At 41.4% G+C, this 23,676-nt stretch overlaps 1 protein-coding gene across 3 annotated transcripts in view; it reads right to left on the bottom strand.

The window, feature by feature from the left end:
- The window catches only part of NELL1 (neural EGFL like 1), a 689,563-nt gene that overhangs the window by 587,518 nt on the left and 78,369 nt on the right, over nucleotides 1-23,676 (bottom strand). For 2 of the 3 annotated variants that reach the window (XM_008148966.3, XM_008148967.3), the window contains exon 4: nucleotides 8,207-8,377. The exons of the other annotated variant lie outside the window; for it this stretch is intronic. In XM_008148966.3, coding sequence (XP_008147188.2) covers nucleotides 8,207-8,377 — 171 coding nt within the window. The remainder of the gene's footprint in view (nucleotides 1-8,206; nucleotides 8,378-23,676) is intronic. 3 annotated transcript variants of the gene reach the window in all.

Raw genomic sequence — 23,676 nt, 5'->3', positions numbered from 1 at the left:
CAAAATCAATTCTTTTCAATGGCAACATCAGTACCCTTGTTCTAAGTAGAAAACTAATGCATATTTGGAATTTTTTTTCAATTAAAAAGTCCTCATGGCTCATGCATTTTTTATCCCCCAATGCTCTTTTCTAATGAGTGAGGCATAAAGTTACAGAGACAACTAACATATAAATGTACATTTTTTTAAAAAAATAGGTTTCATAATATGTATTGTTTTGGTTTGATGTTTTATTTTCTCTTTGCTTTCCTTTAAAAAAAAAACAACCATGCATATCCATCACAAAAGGACAGAGTAAAATTACAACAATAAAGATGCAAGCATTAATATCTTTTCCTACAAGAAAACATTTATTTCTCTTACAGTCTAGTATTTCCCTTCCATTTGTCCTGTACAGACCCAGGTCCATACCGATACAATACAATCCAAAATGTGTCTGAAGGCATGTAGATGAAATCGGTAGGAGCTGGAAATGCCGTCTTATCTTCCTCTCTATCCTAATATAGGTTGGGCCCCGTGTATGCAATAAAGTGCCTTCTTGTTAATCTACTCATCACCTCAGGTAGCCAGCAAACCCCCATGTAAAGTTTGATTCTATTGTATTTCTTTCTAGTCCTTTCCATTTGCAACTTTGAAAGCCTGAGAGTACAGGTTGCTAGGGTGAGATGCAGGGCACTCATTCGTCATCCACTTCAATTAATCCTTTCACCTCCTACCTCTGTCTGCCATTGAGGCCATGGTTAACCAAAGGTATATTTAAACCCATCAGGGAACAAGTGGAAAAAAATAAAGGTTCTTGAAAAGGCAAAATGAGAAAAGGTCTTCTACTGATGTCATTACAAGACAGGGTAAAGTTAAACTTGGAACCCACCTAAGGAGGTTGAAATTAATAAGCCACAGGGTACACAGCATGGGCAGAAGTGGTGGAGGGGAAGTCAATAGAATGAAACATCCAACACAGTAATGTTTGAACAATTAACCACTCCCTACTTGGCCAAAGGATCTATAACTTTGAATGTGTTACATTGGCCACCTTGATATTTAGATTCATTCTCTCCCATTTTTTAAATCTCTACGATTTGGTAGCAAAGTATTTTTTCCCTTCAGAGAACGTGTTATGTCTTTCAACAGCACAACTATCCATCATCTGCTGGCTACAGTACACTGCTCTATCTTGTAAGTCACCAAACTACCAAGGTCCCCATGGCCAGGGCAGCCTGCATGCCCACACCCCACCCCTCCCCAAAGGCTGTCCACTGTCACATGTCTGGGGCAATGAACACTGGAAGAAATAAAGAGCACAAGGTGGAGAGAACAAGACACCAACATCCCTTAGCCTCCAAAAATGCGTATGTGGCATTTACTCCAGCAAGGAGGGTGCACGTGAGAATAAAAGAGATGGCCATCTAGGGTAAGTAGTCTTTGCTCACCAATAGCATGTTGCACTGTCTATCCACATTTCAATTCAGATGATTCAACCCCCCTAGTGGTCTACTACGAAAGTGGCCCCATGAAGATGGCATGCTGAGTTGCTCTCCATAGTCCTGAAGGTGTGTGTGTGGGGAGAAGTGCATGCCCATTACTTAAGTATCTCAGAGATGTCCAGGTCAAAGTTGGAAATCACCTAGTCCTAGCCCCTTATTATATACCTAGAGAGCTAAATAAGTAACTTTCCCAGGTACAACTTAATTTCTTTTCAGCTTGATGCGAATAATATATCAGTGGGGGAACCAGGAGATTGAGAGTCTTGGCCTGGCTCTCTTGGAAGTTGTAACCTTTGATAGTCATGTCTTAATTTCCCTCTCCTGATTGTAAATGAAAATGTTGGTATGAAATCAATGCAGTACATTATACATGTCGCTTAACTACCTTAGGGAATGGGAGGTCTAACAAGATGATGTTTGTAAATACTTCAGGAGCTCCCTCGAAAGGAAGATGTCATATCCTCATAGTTCATAATGAAAACCTAGAGCTATAAGCAGATGCTCACATCCTGGAGTTACTCTGAAATGTTAGACACCTTGAATTACTGACTTATTCAGTGACTTGCAGTAAGTTTATTTTTCTGATTCTGCATGCAAAAATTGAATGTGCTCCTCAGTGAAAAAACAGCATGTGTTACACATAAAATCTACTTATTTTTATTGTCTAAACTATAATCACTGAGTTAACCCCTTGTCAGAGTGACTATCAAGATGCAGGAGTGAGAGAGAGAGAGAGAGAGAGAGAGAGAGAGAGAGAGAGAGAGAGAGAGAGAGAGAGAGAGAGAGAGGGAGAGAGAGAGAGAGAGAGAGAGAGAGAGAGAAAGAGTGTGTGTGTGTGTGTGTGTGTGTGTGTGTGTGTGTGTGTGTGTGTTCGCATCACGAACAGGAACACATGCCCAAGACTCATCATCAAATGAACTACAATTAAATTGAGAAGCCAGTGTATGCCTCCTGTCCAGCTAACCCAACAGCTCCAGATCCTCTGTCCAGAAAGATATGACAAGCGAGTTAGGAAGACAGGACATCCCCGTGTGTAAATTTAAGTAACAGTGTAAGAGATGTCACAAGGGAATACATGATGGATTACTGGATTCTTGGTAGAGACAATCAGGTCTGGGAGATCACAGAAGGGAGAGCTCATGGGGATGTGGAAGAGCCTCTTAATTTCTTAACACTCCAAGTGAGAGCGTATGACAATTTCTGCAGCTTCACAGTTTTGCCACTGTGTGATTTGATGGTGTGCCACTCACATAAGAATTGGACTTGGAATGAGGTTCATCTTGTAAGTGTTACAAAGCCAATCGTAGGGTCAGTGGGAGAAAAGTATAAATGGGAAAGTGGTATCAAGTTGGCAGTGAGGGAGAGCCTGCAGGGAGAGACAGACCCAGGCCCATACCGATACAATACAGCGCAAAATGTGTCTGAAGGCATGTAGATGAAATCACTAGGGGTTGGAAATGTCATCTTATCTTCCTCTCCACACACACACACACACACACACACACACACACACACACACGCACTGCACACACTTGCACAGTCTGAACTAATGAGGCCAGAGTTCGGAGCTCTGTTGCAATATGACTGTGGGAGAAAATTTTTCCCAATACGAGGGAAGAGGAGGTTGGCTTAGAGTGAGGACACTGCTTATGACAAAACGTGCTGCTGAAGGCTAGGTGAATGTACCATTTGATTACCAACACCTTTGAGTCCAGCCGTTAGCTGTTGAGAACCTCAGCTCCACTGTCACTTCAAGACCAGATGCTGGGAGTGACTATTTGCAGTTCTCTCCACTCTCAGCTGCTAATGGGCGCTGTCAATTCGGCCTGCTCACAAGGCTCAGTCAGAGTCCATGCTTTCTCTGAATCCAGGGACCAGGGCCGGTCACTGTTGGGGGCCTGGAAGTTTCAGCGTTTAAAAATGACTGAATGAATAAGCCATGAACTTCCCGATGGCAAGGACTCTGTACCCTCCACAGCCTGGCAGAGATAGTGTGTCCAATACATTAATGTGATGGGTTGAGGGATCATTAAAAGTCACCAAATAAAGACAAGGAATGGAAATTCCTTTTGTGGTGAAGGAGAAAGAACACTCGGACACTAATCGCACATCAGTGGATTCTGGGCTTTGAGTGATGGGGACAGGCTGCAGGGTGAGCTGGGAATGGAGAGGGAGAATCTGAGGAAGGTGAGGCCAGGCCTCTCTAGGCTTTGTTGGAAACTATTAATATAAAGGCAGCAGGAGGAAAACCCACAGCAGTGGAGATAAGCAGTCTGGCCATCCGACTGAATGATTCCTTTCATGTTTCTATCTTGAGGTAAGCTGCTACCCACACTTTGGGAGCTTTTAGTTAGACCCAGCTAAACAGCTGAAGCCGAGAGAAAGGTGTCAGTCCCGGGAGCAGGCAGAAAGTGTTGAACTGCTGACAAAAATAGCAGTCTCTTTCCTTTGACAATTTGTATAATCAGGTCAGAAAAGGCTCTGTTTCTCAATTCTATCCTTAAAAAGGTGGAAAATCCTGCCACACGTGCAGTGGCCTGGAGCAATGGAGGTGCCTGGGAAATCATCTCCGCCTATTTTCACATGTTCTTATGGTCCCCGCACCTTCTGCAGCAGCTCTCCCCTGGGAAGGCTCCCTGGTGTGGCTGTGACTACGTACTGGGAAGTACATGAGTTACACAGGGGCATGGAGGGGTGGGGAGGCTAACGTTAGATCCCAGTTCAAAGTTTTGGCTCTATGCTTATTACATTATATGATTGAGACCAAGTTGCTTATCTTCTCTGAGCCTTTCTAATTTCAAATCTGGGACTAATAAAAGTGTCCCCACATGGCTATCCTAAGGAATATCATGCCGAGGACATTAACTAGCCTGTTGTAAGTATCCAATAAATGTAGGGTCTTTCTCCACTCCATGACAATGCAATGGGTTCTGTTGATTAGATTACACATCTTACTGAACAACTCCAATGATCAACAACATAAAACATGTAGGAGGAAAATACTAGAAAGGAACAAACTGCTCACACTGCAGCAGGCTCTTGCCTTTCCTCAGTTCCAAGTCCAGGGCCAATGGTCCCCATTGTTGGGCTGAAGAGCAGACACTCATGCATCAGATTTGAGTCCAAATCCTAGCACTGCCACTGATGAGCAGCGGAATTGCAGACACAAAATGCAACCTCAGTTTCATCATTTTAAAATGAGAAAAACAACAGCATTGAATGTGGGGTGAATGAATTATGTAAAATGCTTAATTAGCACTGTGCCTAACACAGTCAACACGCAATAAATCTTCTCCATCACATCACCATTCTAACAGATAGAACTCTAGTGGGTGACAGGTAGAGAAAAATAAGATAGCATAACTCTAAAGTAAAAGGAATCAAAAAGTAATAATCTTCTGATGGGATGAAATGCACAGCTTAGAGTAAAAATTCAGCTGTAGTGAAATTCATTCTCCTGGGAGGGTGGCCAGGATAAGGAGGAGGAAACCAGTATCTCAACAAGGAACCCAGAGCTACCACCACTCTAACTCAGCCAGTGCTGACCAGGAAGAAATTTGTGAAGAACATAAGCTTGTTTTGTGCACTAGGCACTACCTTCTCCTTAATCTTCCCCTCCTCCTTACTAGGGTCTGCTTTGGGTACTTAGTTTCTGAGGGACCCCCCTTTATTTGTTGCACCCTAGCAACTCCTCTGGCTTCTCCCTTCTAGCTAACCCCATGTTTTGAAATGCCAGTCCATGCACCAAGTCTCACTGCCTGCATTAAACACTACATGGAGAGCTTGCTAAAAATATACCTTCTCAGTTTCCAGCCCTCAGGGTCTGATCCAGTGGGTCACATGGGGCCTGGTTTCCCATGTATTTTCTTAGAGGTTCCCCAATAATTCTTACATGCAATCTGGTTTGGGAACTCTGTTTCTAGACTTCCTACACCAAAATCAAAATTTACCTCTCCTATGGCCCAGGCATTTCGGGCCTTTCTTTCCCCTGACCTTTCTGAAAAACTCATTTGTGTTTGGGCCCATGAATCATCAACTGGCAACAACTTTATTTTTCTCCTCCAAGATCTTACACAAAGGACAACATGTTATGGCCATAAAGTATGAAAATTTTCAAGAGAAGGGAAAGAATATTTATAATCCCCTCAATCCATTCTTTATCAATAGGGCTGACCCTAGAATATATTGTGGATTCCAGCTCTCCCATACTCTCCCCAACTTTCCAGGTACAGAGGTCAAGGTAGCCAAGAAGGGCATACCATGGATGAAAGTTTGGAAACAAAGAGGCACGAGAGATGTGCAGAATAAATAATCATAATATCAACAACCACCATGTATTGAACACCAAAGGCCAAGCACCATCCTAAGCACTTTACATGGATCATTTAACATTCCCATCTATGAGAATATGTTAGTATTATTATTTCCAGTTTCCAAATTTTTTTTAAATGAGATGCAAAGAAATTAACATGCCCAAATTCATACAGCTAACACGTGGCTGAAGATGGAAGAAGAGGACATCTGGTGGGGACCAAAGAATTGCTGAAGTCATGAGACCTTAGCTTAACAGAGACATAGCCTCTCTTCTCTCTCTCTCTCTCTCTCTCTGTATATATATATATATATATGTGTGTGTGTGTGTGTGTGTGTGTGTGTGTGTGTATTATTGATTTTTTACAGAGAGGAAGGGAGAGTGATAGAGAGTTAGAAACATTGATGAGAGAGAAACATCTATCAGCTGCCTCCTGCACACCCCCTACCGGGGATGTGCCCGCAACCAAGGTACATGCCATTGACCGGAATCGAACCTGGGACCCTTCAGTCTGCAGGCCAATGCTCTATTCACTGAGCCAAACCAGCCAGGGTGCCTCTCTCCTCTTTATTCTTCTCTAGACAGAAGAATATTGGGGGAAGAGAATAGAATTTTGGAAGGAAAAAGCAAAAGATTGCATAGCAAGAAAACAGCAGTGTCTCCAGGAGTTCTCAGTTGGGAATTACTAAGCTAGGGCTTTGAGGCCTCTTTCTGGCCGAGGACATAGGAGGACATGAAGGCCCTTCCTCCGCTCTCCCATTTGGGCAGCATACGGGTGGTGGGTGGGGGAGCAAGAGAGCTACCAGACAGTCTTTGGTTCTAGAGAATTGAAGGAGATGATGAGCTCTTGAAGGTAGAAATGGAGATGGCAGCATGAGGCTAGCTTTATTCAAGCTGCCAAGCCCAAGACTGCAGGGTAAAAAGCCAGTGGTTTCTATGGAAACTTTGTCGGTGCACACATATTATATCTGCATAATTCTTCAGAAATCCAGAAAGTACCTTAAGTAGATGACATCAAAATGAACCAAGACACACTTCACATGGTGGAACTTCCCTTAAGACTGACACTAGTTTCTGTTCTTTGCCCTTGTAGGTCTTTTCTGAAAGAGACTACAGGCCTAAGGTGGGAATACATTAAATATCTCCTCTTCAGAAATGTAGTCTGCCCAGCTGGTGTGGCTCAGTGGTTGAGTGTCAACCTATGAACCAGGAAGTCATGGTTCGATTCCCAGTCAGGGCACATGTCTGGGTTGCAGGCTCGATCCTCAGTGTGGGGTGTGCAGGAGGCAGCCGATCGATGATTCTCTTATCATTGATGTGTGTGTGTCTCTCTCTCTCCCTCTCTCTCTCTCTCTCTCTCTCTCTGTCTCCCTCTCCCTTCTTCTCTGAAATCAATAAAAATATATTTATTTTTTAAAAAGAAGTGTAGTGTGGGGCTGATTGACCTTGGATTATCCCTCCTTCTGTTGGGTTCCAGAAGGGAGGCTGTCCCCAACATGCCTGTTCTTTATTCTGGGCCCAAGGGAGCAAGTCCTGTAGCCGAACAGTCATTTTCACTTTGATGGTACCATTAATGAGAACTAACAATTCATGGGCAGTGCTTGCAATGCAAACATTTCTCTATAATAGGACTCAGATCACTATCCAGAAGGATTTTCAGTGGGTTCTGGGAAGATGAAAACATTCCCCTTGACCACCATTACCCAGCTGCCCAGCTGCAAATGCTCCAATGGAGACCAATAGTCTCCTTTCTTCAGCTGGCAGTAAACCTGACCAATGATGGATATGGGGTACAGTATCTCCTTCACACCCCAACCCACCACCTCGTGTGAAACCCTCAGACCTCACAAATAGTCCTGTCATCCTCAAATGAGCTGGAAGGCTCATTCCTCTGCAGAGAATGGATGGTATCAAAGATTCAAAGACCAGCCTCTTAAAAAGCCTCCATTTGGAAAAGATATTTAAGCAAAGCTGTGCCTGATGAAGTGAAATAGAATTAGCCGCCTCAGTAGCACAGGCTTCTCGGATTCATTCTGAGGGAGGCTGGCTTATTCGCGTCCAAGGGGAATGAACTGAACAACAATACATCATAGTTAACTGTGATCACAGCTCCATGGAATTTCCGACAGTGCCTGGAGTACACCGAGGTGCACTTACTGTTCCCCAATCTGTAATCAACCTTTTGTTCGTTTGTTCCTAATCACAGGATACGGTTTCATCCTAATGAACTGTTTTCTTAGTGTTTTACAGTTGGTCATTTTAGCATGTCTAAATGGCCTACTCAGTAGGTTAAATTACAATGAGGGTCCCTTGGTTTTTATTTCCCAGCAAAGCTAAGAGGGGCTTGATTTCTCCCCTTTCCCATGACTCGATTTCCAGGACAGATGAAAGGTCAAAGGCAAAGACGTACCTGTTGCAGTCGACGTGGAGGAGGAGGTGAGAGGCACTAACTGACAGCGCGAGCTTGTGCCACTGTCCGTCTGCCATCCGGTACGGAAGGGCCTCCGTCCTGGGCTTCCCATTATGTATGTAATGATACCGGATCTCATCCCTCAGTCCACTGCTCTCCAGTTCAAAATAGCTGTATGCAGAGCAACAAAAACTGGTTTTATTTTTCTTCCAGACATCACAGGCATAATCAGTCCTTGTTACTTACTAGCTTACAACCGCTTTACTCAGAATCTAAAATTAGTGAAACACAACACAATGAGCTACAACCCCAAATCAATCAGACCTCATGGAACCCAATTCACCTATTGTCTGAGGGCCCTTTTAGTGACACACCTTGAGCCTCTGAAATGGGCAGTAATTGATCCACCGTAATGCCGTAATGTAACTGGCCACAAACTAATTAGCAAAGCACTGGGCAGTATCTCTTAAATACATAAAAACAGTTAGATCCCTCTTTCTATTGTCTAAAAGAGACCACTCACGTGGAATTGACTTATGTTATTTTTATTACTGCCATTTTTACTGTTTCAAGAATTAGAGAAAAATAGAAGTCATGTTGGATATAAGGATTCAAATAAACTGTCAGAGTGAAGACAGGGAAGAGATTAGTAAGACTTTTTTATCTTTTACTTCTCCCTGTACAGAAAGCTGTAAGTGACCACTATTCCTAGGTAAGTAGAGGAGGAAATGCTGAAGCTACTCACATATGGACCAGAATTTCAAATCATCTCATCATGGAATAAAACATGCAATTCACTTGTTTCTTTGCCCAGATTGTGATCATCTTTCCAGATCCATGAAAAACTCTTAGCACCACCACTGTGGTCTGCGCTTCAGTCATAAAACACAGCCCGGACTTGGGGACACTCCTCAGACACACAGCAGGGCCGACACTTTCACGGGTGGCAGACCCATCTGTCTCCTGTGCTCTCCTGAAATGTGTCATCATCACTGGGCTTAAGCTCACTGTCAGGCATGGCACTGGGCCTTTAACATATACTATCTAATTTATCACCCACAAAAACCTACGAGGCTGATATTATTTTTTAACTATTAAAAACGGAGATTCTGGAATTCAACAGCATACCCAAGGCAGGATTTAAACTCAGGTCTCAAGTTGACGGCCTATGTACTTTCTACCAGTTTTCTGCCCACCTCAGAGGCAGGAGAAAAAGTAGAAAGGATGGTCTCAACTGGCACTATCTCGCAGCACCTCATTCATATAAACTCAAGAACTCCTCGCCTACACAGGTAACCTGGCTCAATCCCCAGACTTGGAAGGACCTACTGCTTCTCCTTTCATCCACTGAGTTTGTCCTGACCCCATTAGCCAGGTCGTATTTAATCTAAAACATGAAATGCATCTTCTATGAGAACCAAAATGAATATATCATGAAACTCAGCCTCTATTATTCACGACCCCCAAATCTCACATCAGAGAAAAAGGCATATTTCTTGAGCATCTTTCACAGAGATATTCCCAAGAGAGCAGGGCAAGGGGAAGCGAAGTCAAGACCAGCCTCTGACCCATCGCATTTGCAGGAGGCAAAGAATCAGGCCCAAGGTCAGGTATACGACTGCAGCGGGTTCCTGGGCCCACATACATACTTATTAGTAATAAGAAAAATAATACATATTTTATAAGACTATAAAAAAACAAGTCCCTTAACCAAGAATATATTCATTTTAGGAGAATCCTCCAAGCAGCTAGGATATTAGAAGAATCAAACAATCAGAGAACTTCAAACATCAAGAACACCTTATAGATTACCTGGTCATTCATTAATTTTTTCAAGACGTTACTAAACACACAGTGAAGGACTAAAAAATAATTTAAGTGTAGATCCTGTTCTCAAGATGCTTTGAGACAAATTGAAAGGGAAATAAAATATTTGTCTCTTCCACAAAATGCTAGAAACTGGCCTAAGAAAGAGGAATGGGAGGTATTTCATGAGTGACTGCCAAGCATCAGCAGTGGGCCAAGTGCTTTCATAAACATCATCTCATTTCATTTCTTCAAGGAAGATATTATTATCCCTATATTACAGAGGAGTTCACATATGGTCAGAGATATCAAATACCTTGCACAAGACAACACAGCTCCTTGTACAGAAAATCAGCATGATTTTAAATTTGAGACCTTAACAAAAGTAACATACTGTGAGAAATCTCTCAGTTATTTTACTTTGACAAATAAGCTATTGCTGAGGGAATGAACATGACCTTGAAATGGCATTAATAAATAACAATAAAATAGAAATAAATAACAATGAGAAATGCTCAGAGAGGTCACCTGGTGGAATCATTTAAAAAAAAAAAAAAAAGAGGCAGATCCATCTCACCAGATTTAATCATTATCCCTGGGGTTATGGCCTCATTGAGCAAGTGCTCAATGTATTATAAACAGATCTCTTTTTTTACATTTTTATTTAATTTATTGGGGTGACATTGGTTAAATAAAATTATATAGGCTTCAGGTGTGTAATTCTGTAATGCATCATCTGTATATTGCACTGTGTTCACCACCCAAAGTCAAGTCTCCTTCCGCCACCATTTATCCTCTTTACCCTCTTCTACCTCCTCGACCCACCTTATTTTTTTGATGTGATTGTCAATGGTTCTGTTTTCTTAGTTTCCCTTTCTGATAGTTCATTATTGGTGTATAAAAATGCAACTGATTTCTGGATATTTCTTTTGTATTTTGCTATTTTACTGAATTCAATGATCAGTTCTAGTAGTTTTCTGGTGGAATCTTTAGGGTTCTTTATATACAGTATCATGTCATCTGCACAAACAGATCTTTTAAAGATCACTTTAGAAAGCATTGAGTAAAATGGTCACCTTGGGGGAATAACAAGTCATCAGAAATCTTCCCTATTGTTAGGCAAATGGATACCTGTGTCTTTGTGTAAGTTTCTGACAGCATCACACAAATTCAGAGTGCTGTATGTCAAACAACTTGGATGAAAATCAAGATGGTGTGTTTTATATTTTTAAAAAATATGTAGCTGACTGCTGAAGTGTCCCTAGGGATGACAAAGGCCACTAGGTGGATGAGTTTTATCTGGATAAAATTGTTTCATGGATGCCTGGAGAGGAATGAGACAATATTTCTGAGCAGTAACCCTCGGCTAACCGAGATGCGAGGCAGAGTCTTAAGAGCAACTTGGAGGAGATGGTCATCTGGCCTGATGGCTCTGGGCTGTAGCCTGAAGGGAAGACTCAGGGTTTGTAGCAGAGCCTTGTTATTCAAGGTATGGTCCATCGCCAAGCATCATCATCACCTGTGAAATTCAGGTTCTGGGGCCCCCACCCAGACCAACTTGAATCAGGATCTGCATTTTAATAAGACCCCCAGATGATCCATGTGCACTAGCGTTTAAGAAGCACTGCAGTGAGTACACCAGGTGCTGCTTGACTTCCTGGCAGCTGGTCACGATTGGGGAGCAGAAGCCTGATACTATGAGCAAGTGAGTACCAGCCCTGTGGTGCTACCAGGGAGAGGAAGGGCCTGGAAGAGACTATAAGCAAGTGCCTACTGAGTTCTCCTGACCTGCCCAGTCCTCTCTTCAGGCCTCGAGTGCTTTAGGGTCTTTGATGGGTTGGTGGTGGGGGACAGCTGGATAAGTGATGAAATCACCAGCCAGATTGTGTGAGCAGCATTTCTCCCCTTAGCCTTGGACCTCAGCCATTGTGTGATATTCCAATGAACTGCCTGGGCTCCCAGAAAAGCCTGTTCATCCTGCAAATATCTGAAAACAGCAATGATATACATTGCTAAGTTCTCTTCTTCAGACCGATCTCCACAGCATCTTCCTTTATATTTCTGTCTCCCACCTGGACTAAGAGGCTATCCTGAACAAGGATTCTGCCTTACTCCTCTTTTCAGATGCTTCCCCATGCTGGTCCCATGCCTTAAATACGTCATCCAGGCATAAAGACGCTTTCTCTGGGCTACACACAACTATGCATGCATTCTAACACTACCGTGGCCTTCCCATCATTTGACCAGCAAGTGTTTTCACACAAAATGCTACTTGTAGTGACATACTTAAATTTTGTTAAACCTAAGCCCTTGCTCAAGTGCTAGGCAGACCCTATCTGGAATCAATGGGATTGCCCACTGCCGGGATAATGAAGAGAAGGCACCGAAAACAGTAGGGCATACTGTGCCCTACTTCAGGTCAAGGGCCTCGTGGTCTATGTGGGAAAAAGTGATGGCACATTTATTTATTTAAGTAAACACATAGTAGTGCAAAGAGCACTGGCCCCAGGATGCAAAGACTCAATTTCAACCTTAAACCTGTTACAGACATCCATGAAATATGCCCATGCCTCTCTGTGCCTCAGTTTCTCCTGCCCAATAAAGTGAGTAGATCTGATCTACAATGCCCTGGGATTCCTGGGAAGGGCCTTAGAGTCTAAGGCAGGAAAAAGGACAGGGCAGGGAGAAGCTTCACTCTCATTGGTTCTATAAGTTGGAGTTTCCCATAAGATCTCACTTGAATAAAAGAGACCCCCTTACAAAAATAGTCGGAAAGAATATAACTCAATAATCTTCAAGGCCCAGGTCAGGTCTAAATTCCTACACTACTTTGCAAACTGATAAACTCCATAAGAAACCTAATAATTGGTTGGTCAGTTCATTTCATGCTACCTTGGACTCTTCTGACAGTGCTCAGGTTCCAGGCTCATTAGCAGCCTGGTGATGAGAGGACAGGAGATGGAAGATGTAGCTGGCGTAGCTAACACTCATGCCCCGCCCTTCTCCCAGGGCACACATGAGACCATAGTTTCCAGGCCCCTTGACTCTCAGAGGGACCTCACAACTAGTGATTACCAACAAAACATGAGCAGAGGTGCTGTGTGTGGCTCAGGCTAGGGAGTTAAGAGGCTGTGCCTTACCCAGTCAGTTGCAAAGGGTCAAATAGAGGATTCTGAAGCCTTAGTGAGTGGTGGTGTCATTAAAAATAAATAAATCTGGGTCCTTAATTAACTGTATGAAGCAGAGACACCATTCCTAACTAACACTGAACTAGAACTAAACTAAAATAAATTGTTAACGATAATAATCCACAGAGATTTAGCGGTTCTTCAATTTAGAGGTTATTAGATAGACTACCTTAACTCATTAAAGAGAGATACAGGAACATGAAACTGAGGAAAGGCAACAACTGAGAAGTAACCATGGACACGAAGCTATTGCTAGACTATAAATAGAAAGAAATTCCAGGAGGCATGAATACAGTCATCTCCTGTCCTGTGTAACACAGATAATCTCCATTGTATGGACTAAACATGCTGTTTGGCAAATGTTTGGGTTTTTTTTTTAAATACCCACAACATCATCTCCCACCTCACATACTCTTCTACAACGTGATCTTGACATTATTCCAACTGAAAGGTGGAATCTATGCCCCACGACTTGAATTTAGGTGGTCTTGTCAGTGCTTTAAGAACGTCATGCTGGGTGACTACCAAGGCTGGGCCATAAAGCATGATGCATTTTCTATCTTGTTTGCCAGAACACTTGAGCCTGTAGCCCGAGTCACTGTAAGAAGTGTGACTACCCTGAGGCCACCATGCTGTAAGGAAGCCCAAACCAGACTGGGGAGGCTGTATATAGGTACCCTGGTTGACAGCCAAATGGTATCCCAGGCAACCACCAGTATAAGCCAGACTTATGAGTAAATACACCTCCAGATGGTTTTCCCAGCTGAAACCACACACTGTGGAATATAGACAAGCCGTCCTTCTGGACTCTGTCCAAATTCCTGATGCATAGAATCTGTGAGCATAATAAGTTTGGAGATGGCTTGTTACATGACACTAGAAATTGGAACACTATAAATTCATATATACATGTTTTTAACCTTGAAAAATTGAAACTATAGTTTAGATATATCCCTACTAAATGCTTGGGGTCATTGGCCAATGATCAAATCACAAAGTGCCAATTTTCTGCTTATAGCTTCACAGACTTATAACTATGCCTTTTCTTCTAACATCAAAAATGGAATTCTGCCCAAATAATGCAACTTAAACAACATCAATAAATCATATATTTTAAAATGCATGGATTTCTGTAGCTATTTAAAGAAATAAATATCAAAGGAATACACTGGTATCTTTCTAATTAATCCACCATTTTTCTTGTGTCAAGTCCCAACATTTTGGCCTCAAACTTCATGGAAGTGACCACTTCAACAGTCCTTCTATACATCAGATTATCTTTGGTTTCTAGTGCTAAGTTGTCTTCCAGTCTACAGAGTTATCTGAGTAAGTTAAAGAGTCAGATAATTTACCTGGACAGACTTCCCTTTATTCCCCAAATCTTTTTCCTTCATTCAGAGCTATATGTTGTAGCAGAAAGAATAATCGAGAAAAATTGTGCCTGATGTAGAAGAGGCTTCAAGTCCTGCCTCAGCCACTTAATCCCTGTGTGAATGGAAATAAAACACATCATTTCCCTATGCCTTCATTCTCCACCTAGTAGAAAATCATATCTACTTCAGAGGTTTCCTTTTTTTTAATATATTTTATTGATTTTTACAGAGAGGAAGGGAGAGGGATAGAGAGTTAGAAACATCGATAATGCCAAAACCGGTTTGGCTCAGTGGATAGAGCCTCGGCCAGCGGACTGAAAGGTCCCAGGTTCGATTCCGGTCAAGGGCATGTACCTTGGTTGCGGGCACATCCCCAGTAGGGGGTTAGCAAGAGGCAGCTGATCAATGTTTCTCTCTCATCGATGTTTCTAACTCTCTATCCCTCTCCCTTCCTCTCTGTAAAAAAAAATCAATAAAATGTATTTAAAAAAAAGAAAAAGAAGTCCTGGTTCGATTCCCTGTCCAGGCATATGCTAGGGTTGTGGGTTCCATCCCCAATGTGGGGCAGGAGGCAGCTGATCAATGATTCTCTCTCATCATTGATGTTTCTATCTCTCTCTATCTCTCCCTTCCTCTCTAAATCAATAAAAATATAATTAAAAGAAAAAAAAAAAGAAACATCGATAAGAGAGAAACATCGATCAGCTGCCTCCTGCACACCCCCTACTGGGAATGTGCCCACAACCAAGGCACATGCCCTTGTCAGGAATCGAACCCGGGACCCTTCAGTCTGATGTTCTATCCACTGAGCCAAACCAGTTAGGGCTTCAGAGGTTTCTTTTGAGGAAAGAAATGATATAACATTGGTGATTATTTGTGATTATAACACTGGTGATTATGATTACCCTTCCTTCTTCTTTCTGCATCCCTGGAAAAGAACAGCCTCTCAGAGTTGTGATGCTGTCTTTGCTCACAGAGAGGTGTTTCTCTGTCTTCCCCTTTCCCTTGTTTAGACTTTCCCAGGTGATTTTCTTTCCAGTTGTGAACTTCCGTATCCGTTCTGTACTCAATCCTCTTAGCAAACATCTAGCTAGAGATCAATGGTGACAGCAATTACAAACTGCCTCTGTTGTTGAAAATAAAACAATCACTGTTAAGTGAAATGTAAAAATAAGTTTTTTTACACCTATTCAAAACAGTTCCATTGCAGCCTTTAAAAGCATGAGAGCAGCCATGCTGTTCTTACCGAAGTAAAGGCTGGCGTCTAACTTTCCCAAGTGTTGAGAGCCCAGAGAAAAAGCATGGGACTTTGCAAAGTTAATATAGAAAACAATTTTTAATTCGGGGAAGAAATTTAAAATAAAAGCAACCAACAATGAGCTAGTTTACTAGAACAAAGGAGAGAATGGATCATTCGTTTTTTACTGTGAAAGCCTGCAAATACAGTTGAATATAAATATTTATTAAGCAAACAAGTAGAGGGGATGGAGCTTAGCATCACAAAACTGCATTTTACCTTATGACAGGTAGAGCCTCAGATCTCCAGGAACTCAAAATTAAGATGTTTCTAAATATCAAGATTTAAGACATAGGAACCAAAATAATAATAGTAGCTATAGTTGTAGTTATGGCCACACACTTATCGCACTTTCTACATTTTTTCATAAGTTTTCCTACAGACTTAAAAAGAATATTATTGTTCCCAAACAAGAAATATAAAGTCTTCCGTTTTCTTCACATTATCAATTTTTTTTATTCATGATCCAAAACTAAATTAATGTATCTTTAAGATGCTCAGTGAATTTTTTTTCTCCCATCCTATATTCCATCTTCCCAGAACCCAATGTCCCTTACAGGCAACCACTGTTATTAGTTTGGAGGTAATCCTTGCAAAGTTTTGTTAATAAATTTTTTAAAATAGTTTTAGATTGCCAGAAAAATTGCAAAGTAGTACAGAGAGTTCTCATATATGCCAGTTTCCCCTATTATTAACATCTCACATTCATATGGTACAATTATCACAATTAATGAACCAATACTGATACATTAGTATTAACTAAAGTCAATACTTTAGTCAGATTATCTGTATTTTTACCTAGTATCATATTTTACCCACAATTCCACCCAGGATACTACATTAGATTCAGTTATAAAATCTTAGACTCCTTGTAGCTGTGACAGGTCAGACTTGACATTTTTTTATGACCCTGAGGATTTTGAGAAGTACAGATGAGGAATTTTGTAGAATTTCCCCCAACTGAAATTTGTCTTTTTCTCATGCTTAGACTTGGGTTGTGGGTTTTTGGAAGAAAGGCTACAGAGGCAAAGTGTAATTCTCATCACATTAAATCAAGGATACAGGTTTATCAACATGAATCATCAGTGTTGACGTTAATCTTTGTGTTAACCTACCTGGCTGAGGTAGCATCTGTCAGGTTTTCTACTGTAAAGGTACCCCTCCCCCTCTTTCCTTTTCATACTGTCCTCTTTGGAAGAAAACCCCTACATGCATTTAGGATTCATTCATGTCTCCTTTTTAATCACTGAATAGTATGCCATTGTATAGATGTACCACTGTTTACCCATTGACCTGTTGAAGAATATTTTGCATGCTTCCTGTTTTGGGGTGATTGTGTATAAAAATAGCTTCATGATATTTGTATGCAGGTTTGTACAAAAATACATTTTCAAATAAATTGGGTAAATTTCTAGTAGTGTGATTACTGAATTGTATAGTAAGACTACATTTAGCTTTGAAAAAAATTGTCAAACTGTCTTCCAAAGTGGCTGGACTACATTACATTCCCAACAACAATAAATGAGATTTGCCATACATCCTCACCAGCAATCGGTATTGTCGGTTTTATTTCGTTTGTTTTAGCCATTCTAATCATTTAATCTAAGTGTGTAATGGTAGCTCATATTTAATTTGCATTGCCTTAATGTTAAATAATGAGCATCTTTTTATAAGTTTGTCAGTTAAATATCTTCTTTAGTGAACTGTCTCTTCAAATCTTTTGCCCATTTTTTTAAATGGGTTGTTTGCTTACTTACTATTGAGTTTTAAGAGTTTTTGTATATTTTGGACATAAATCCCTTACCAGATGTGTGCTTTACAAAAATTTCTCCCAATCTGTGACTTGTTTTTTCATTTTCTTAATGTTTTTTGAAGAGCAGGTTTTAGTTTTAGTAAAATCCAACTTATCAACTTTTCCTTTCATAAATTATACTCCTAGTGTTGTATATAAAACTCATCATTGAACCCAAGGTCATGTAGATTTTCTCCTATGTTTTCTTCCAGAAGTTTTATAGTTTTGCATTTTACATTCAGGTTTATGATTCATTTTGAGTTAATTTTTGTGAAAGGTATAAGGTCTTTGTCAAAGTTCATTTTTTTACATAAAGATGTCTAATTGTTTCAGCATAATTTGATAGACTATTCTTCCTTCAGAGCTTCTTATGCTATAAAAGCAAATAAGAATATATTCTTCCCCCCCACACACCTTTATAACACAGATGGCTGCATAGTAGCCTCACTGTTCTACACCTTAATCTTTTCACTTACTATAACAAGAGATCCTTCTACACACAGCTTCCTCTTTATCCTTACAGTTTTCAATATTATTTAATACGTATTCTCTCACTCGAACTTAAAATCACTTGCTTCTTTATAGCACAAATCCGGATTACAACTACTAAAAGGCCCATTTCTCAAGGCTAAGCCAGGCTTACATACTGTGAAAGCAAGATTGAAAATCACATACAAGGGGCGGTACTAAATGTTGAGATAAGTAAGTATCAAGCGCTAAGTAGTACAAGATCTTTGATATACTTCAAAATACTTCAAGGAGGGGGAAATGGAAGTAAGGACATGGAAGAAGAAATGTGTCTGGTGCTCTCAGGAAACAGAAAAAGCACATGCATGGAATGGCATTTGTACAGAGCAGAGAGCTGAGGAGTTGGGAAATAGCCAAAGGGGGCTAATACAGAACCAATCTCTGACATATGGCCCTTATCTTGTAGCCTGGTATTTCTCAAACCGCTTTCTGCTATAACAAAGAGACAGGCATGTTCACAGGCATGAAATACTCCCAAAGGTGTCAAAATTTTTGATATGTTACCTCTAACTCTGGTCCTTTCTCCCTCCTCTCAGCAAGCACATCAAATCAGTGCTCTAATGTACCCTGACTCCACTCTGTTAGATATATCTCCAGTCTAGACCTGTCTTCTAAGCTGTATACTTGTATAGCCAACTGTCTACTCAACATCTCCACGTGGATCCTTCACACTCAGTAAGCTCAAGACATAACTCCTGATCTTTCATCCAAAACCTGGTCCTCATCTATTATATCCTTATCAAAATTAAAGCTAGAAACCTAAATATTGCCTTTGTCACTTTTCTCCCCCATGACAGATGTGCAACCCATCAGCAAGTCCCACTGCTTCTGCTCTTAGATTATCTGTATCCATTTACTCCTTACCTCCTCACTGCTACCTCCCTTATCTAAACCGCCATCCTCTTTTACTAGCAATTGCATAGCCTCTAAACTGATCTACTTGAATCCACTCTGGTCCCCTTCAATCCATTATACAGCCAAAGTCAACTTTTTAAAACAAAAGCCTAACTGTGTCATCCATCCATTCCAACCACCTCCCACCCTCAAGCCTGCAATCCATCAATGACTTCTCATTGCTAATTGAGCTTATGACTAGAATTCTTAAACCACATTCTCTGGCCCCACCCATATTTGCAGCTCCAGTTTGTGGACTCTCCACTTTGCTCTTTGCACATCAACCTTCACTCAAATCTCCAAACATACCACACTCCCTCCCACCATAATGTACTTGCACATTCCAACCCTACTGTCTAGAACACTCTTACTCCCATTCTTTACCTAGTTAACTTCTACTCATCCTTCACTCACCTTTGGTGTCACCTCCTAGGAAGACTTCACTGATATGAATGCCCCTCCACCACCCAGGAGTTTTTAATGGGACGATGTTCCTTTCCTCCCAAGTACCTATCTCTGCTCCTACTTATACAGAATATCTGTCTCTCCCTGATTACAAGCTCTATGAATATACAGACCATGCATGGTTTTGCTCATCGTTGCATCTCAGGGCCTAGAAGATAGTAGAAATTCAATTATTATTTATGGAATAAATGACTACATTATTAAATCTCTGGTTTTTATTAACAGTAATAAATTATAAATGGAACATCTTCAGCTGATTGTGATATATCAAACTGCTTTGATATTGAAGTTGAGAATCACTCTTGTAGAAAAAAGTTCCTTATCAAGGAGGTAATTTAGTAAAGACACCATTTAAATAATATACTATTCATAAAAATTACCAACATTTATCAAGTTCTCACTATATGCCAGCCTGATAAGTGCTTCATGTACAATATTTCAGTGAATTCCTGAAACAATCCTATGAACGGGAACTAGCATTATCTTCATTTAACAAGTAAAGAAACCAAGTCACAGAGGTCAAATGATTTGACTAAAGAAAGCTAGGACAGAGATGCCTGAGCCAGACTCAATCATATGAAAGACCATGAGAATCAACACAGACTTACCTATACATAACTGAAACTAACCCCAAAAATGAAGAGTCACTGGGAAGGCTTTTAGCAAAGTTGCACTGAGAGGGGCCAGCCACTCTGAGCTGGAAATAAGTGGCAAAGAACAGACCCCAGATAGAAGCCTCATCTGTCCATAGTGCTGATGGTTCCTCAGTACTGGAGGCTGAGCGTGAGTGCCCTAGGAAACATGGTCTAGTGATCCATGGCTGCCTCTGTTAGGAAGACTTGAGCTCTCACTGAAATATATAGTGAGGTATAGTGTATGGAAAGTACATACCATAACTGGATTGCTATAAGAACTTAATAAATTCCAACTATTGTTCTTATCATTATTCAAATGTTTCTTTGACAAGGAACTTTATTTTCTACAATAATTCTCAACTTCAATGTCATAATAGTTTGATGTGTCGCAATAAGCTGTGATGGGTGACATATATAATTTATTGCTGTTAGTAAAAATCAGAGATTCATTAACTTATTCCTTCATTTACTCCAAAAAAATAAATATTAAATCTCTATTATATGCTAGGCCCTATGCTAAGCTCTGAAGTTGCAATCATAAGCAAAAACAGACATGGCTCATGCTTGTCTCTCTACTTGCTATCAGTAGAGAGACAAGCATTAACAATATAATCACTCTACTAAATGTAAAGTTGGAAATAGAGAAGTACTGTAAAGGAAAGTTACATGGTTCTATGACGAAGGCAGACCAGCTTAAGTCACCCTGAAATAAGGCAACGTGGTGATAAGCACACCAAGTAAATATGAGCATTATAAAGTATCTCTCATTAGTGTGTAGGGTTGCTGAGAAGAATTGCACTTAGGGAAGAGCCTAGAAGTGGGCCTAGATGGGTCTAAGAGGTAACATTTGTTCATAGCAAGACACCCAACGGGGATGGGCTACATGTTAACCTCAGTGGGTCATTACAAAGACAAGTGTAGCCCACCTAGCCCACCTGCCATTATGAAGCCTTCCAATTTCCCACACTAGTAGAAATGACCAAACATTTCCATGGTGAGGTTATTTCCACCACCTATTCTGAATTCCCTGTCCCCTCCTCAAAAGTGGACACCCACATCAGGTGTATTTGTCTAAGATCAATTTACCTAGGGCTAATGTATGTAAGTGAAAAGTTGCTAAAGCAGCTTTATCTAAAGCCAAATTTGATTAAAACCACTTTGCCTTCCTATCACATTTGAACTGTTGCAAATTTTACAAACATGAATTTTATGTAAGTACTAGAGGCCCTGAGAGGGGGCAGGGGGTGGCCAGGATGTGATTGGCTCTCCGGGTGGGCAGTGGGACACCCTTGCCACTGGCCCAGGATCCAGATAGGTCCTGCTGACGTTCACACTGGTTGCTAAAATTTTATCAAATGCAAGAGGCAGTCCTGAAGCATTTGGGGCAAACATGGAGCATCTAAGCCTAATCTCTGACAGTTCACAAAGCAGCTGCTTTTATATCCTTTCTTCTTGAGGAGCATCTAGGGAGGGGAAGTGGCCACGGTGCCGAGGCCGACTTCCAGGAGGTCAGATATGCTGTCGGGATCGTGCCAATGGCGCTGGTTCCTCAGCTGTCAGTGCCTGGCCCGTTTTCCGGAGATTGGACCTGCAGGACTACTAAGGGAGTGAGTGACTGCCACCAGGCTGGTGGGCTGCCAGGATGGGTAGGTCAGTTGAGCGGCACACCTGCTGTGGGAGTGCACTGACCACCAGGGGGCAGCTCCTGCATTGAACGTCTGCCCCCCTGGTGATCATGTGCATCATAGCGACTGGTCAACCAGTTGTTCCAGTCATTTGGTCATAATGGTCACTTAGGCATTTATATATATATAGACTATATTAGGGGAAATTATCTTTAAGTAAACTGTCTGTTGGTAAACTGGTTTTAGAGTAATTCATTTGGGCAAACATGGAGCATCTAAGCCTAATCTCTGACAGTTCACAAAGCAGATGAGGGGCTTCAGGACTGCCTCTTGCATTTGATAAAACTTTAGGAAGCTGGTGTAGCCAGAGTTCCCTCACCTTCCACAAACACTAGTAGACTTTAAAATTCATCCATTTTTACTGCACTGCCCAGGCTCCTGTTATGTTCACCATCTCCATCATGCTCGCTACGGGCTGAGGATGCTTCCTGCCATCACCATCCTCAAGTTGCTTTCATCCTAATCCCTGACCAGCTCAGACCACGCAGGCATCTGAGAGGTGGAGCCTCTGTGAACACAGAGTATTTTAAGGCCTAGCCAGGTGGCTCAGTTGTTTGGAGTATTGTCCTTATACACCAAGAGTATTGTCCTCATACACCAAGAGTTTGAGGGTTTGAATCCTGATCAGGACATATACCTAGGTTGCAGGTCTGATCTCCAGTGAGGGAGTGTATGGGAGGCAACCAGTCAATGTTTCTCACCTCTCTCACACACATTGCATAGTAACCAAATGCAATGTGTGATCTCTCTCTCTCTCTCTCTCTCTCTCTCTCTCTCTCTCTCTCTCTCTCTCTCACATCCTCTCTAAAATCAATAAAAACATATCCTGAAGTGAGGATTTTTTTTAAATGCTCCACAAACTTTAAGGGGCATGTGAGTCCCCTTGTTAACATGCAGGTTCTGATTAAGTGGGTCTGGGCTGGGGGATACTGCACCTCCAATAAGCCTGGGTGATGCTGCTCTGCTGGTCTGCAGGCCATACCATCAGTATCTAGATCAGGGGTCCTCAAACTTTTTAAACAGGGGGCAAGTTCACTGTCCCTCAGACCATTGGAGGGCCGGACTATAGTTTAAAAAAACTATGAACAAATTCCTATGCACACTGCACATATCTTATTTTGAAGTAAAAAAACAAAGCGGCAAAAACACCCGCATGTGGCCCGCGTGCCATAGTTTGAGGACGCCTGATCTAGATCTTCAAGTGGAGTACAGCTGTTGATATGTGCAGGTTGGACTGGAGGTGAAATGCACTGGGTAGCAGGAGGCATTTCAGAGGTCGTCTTCTCTGCTTTTGGAGAAGAAGGCCAAAAGGAGACCAGAGATTGACTCATATGTTCTTGGAGTCAGAAACTGTGCCTAGAACTTTTCTCTGCAACCAGAGCATTTGCTAGGTAATTTCTTTCAAAATGCCAAGAAACTTCAAAATCAAATCTCCTAAAAGATGGTGAAGTAATTGCTTTCCATACCGGGAATTTCACAGTCACATAGATTATATCCCTGCCTACCTTGAAAATGCATTCTTAAGAAGAGTTCCTCCTTTCCCATCACACCCAGAGGCCTAGAAAAACTACTTTTCATGCTAAGCATGTCCTTTAACAGACCTTGCAATGAAATATAAAAAGAAACTCTGCTGGCCTACTTAAACCACAAGGAAGTTAGATAAGTGAGGTGAAGAAAGAGGTTGGGGAGAGCAATGTGGTTAGGATAAGTCTATGTGTTACTCCCCATCCTAGTCCTTCTTCCACAAACAGGCCAACAGGAGCACACATTCTCATTCTAATACTCAAAGGCAGTCTCCCATTTCAGG

This window comes from Eptesicus fuscus, chromosome 13 (genome assembly GCF_027574615.1).
Source record: "Eptesicus fuscus isolate TK198812 chromosome 13, DD_ASM_mEF_20220401, whole genome shotgun sequence".
Lineage (NCBI taxonomy): Eukaryota > Metazoa > Chordata > Mammalia > Chiroptera > Vespertilionidae > Eptesicus > Eptesicus fuscus.
The sequence above is the reverse complement of the archived record's forward strand: the minus strand, read 5'-3'. Positions and strand labels throughout refer to the sequence as shown.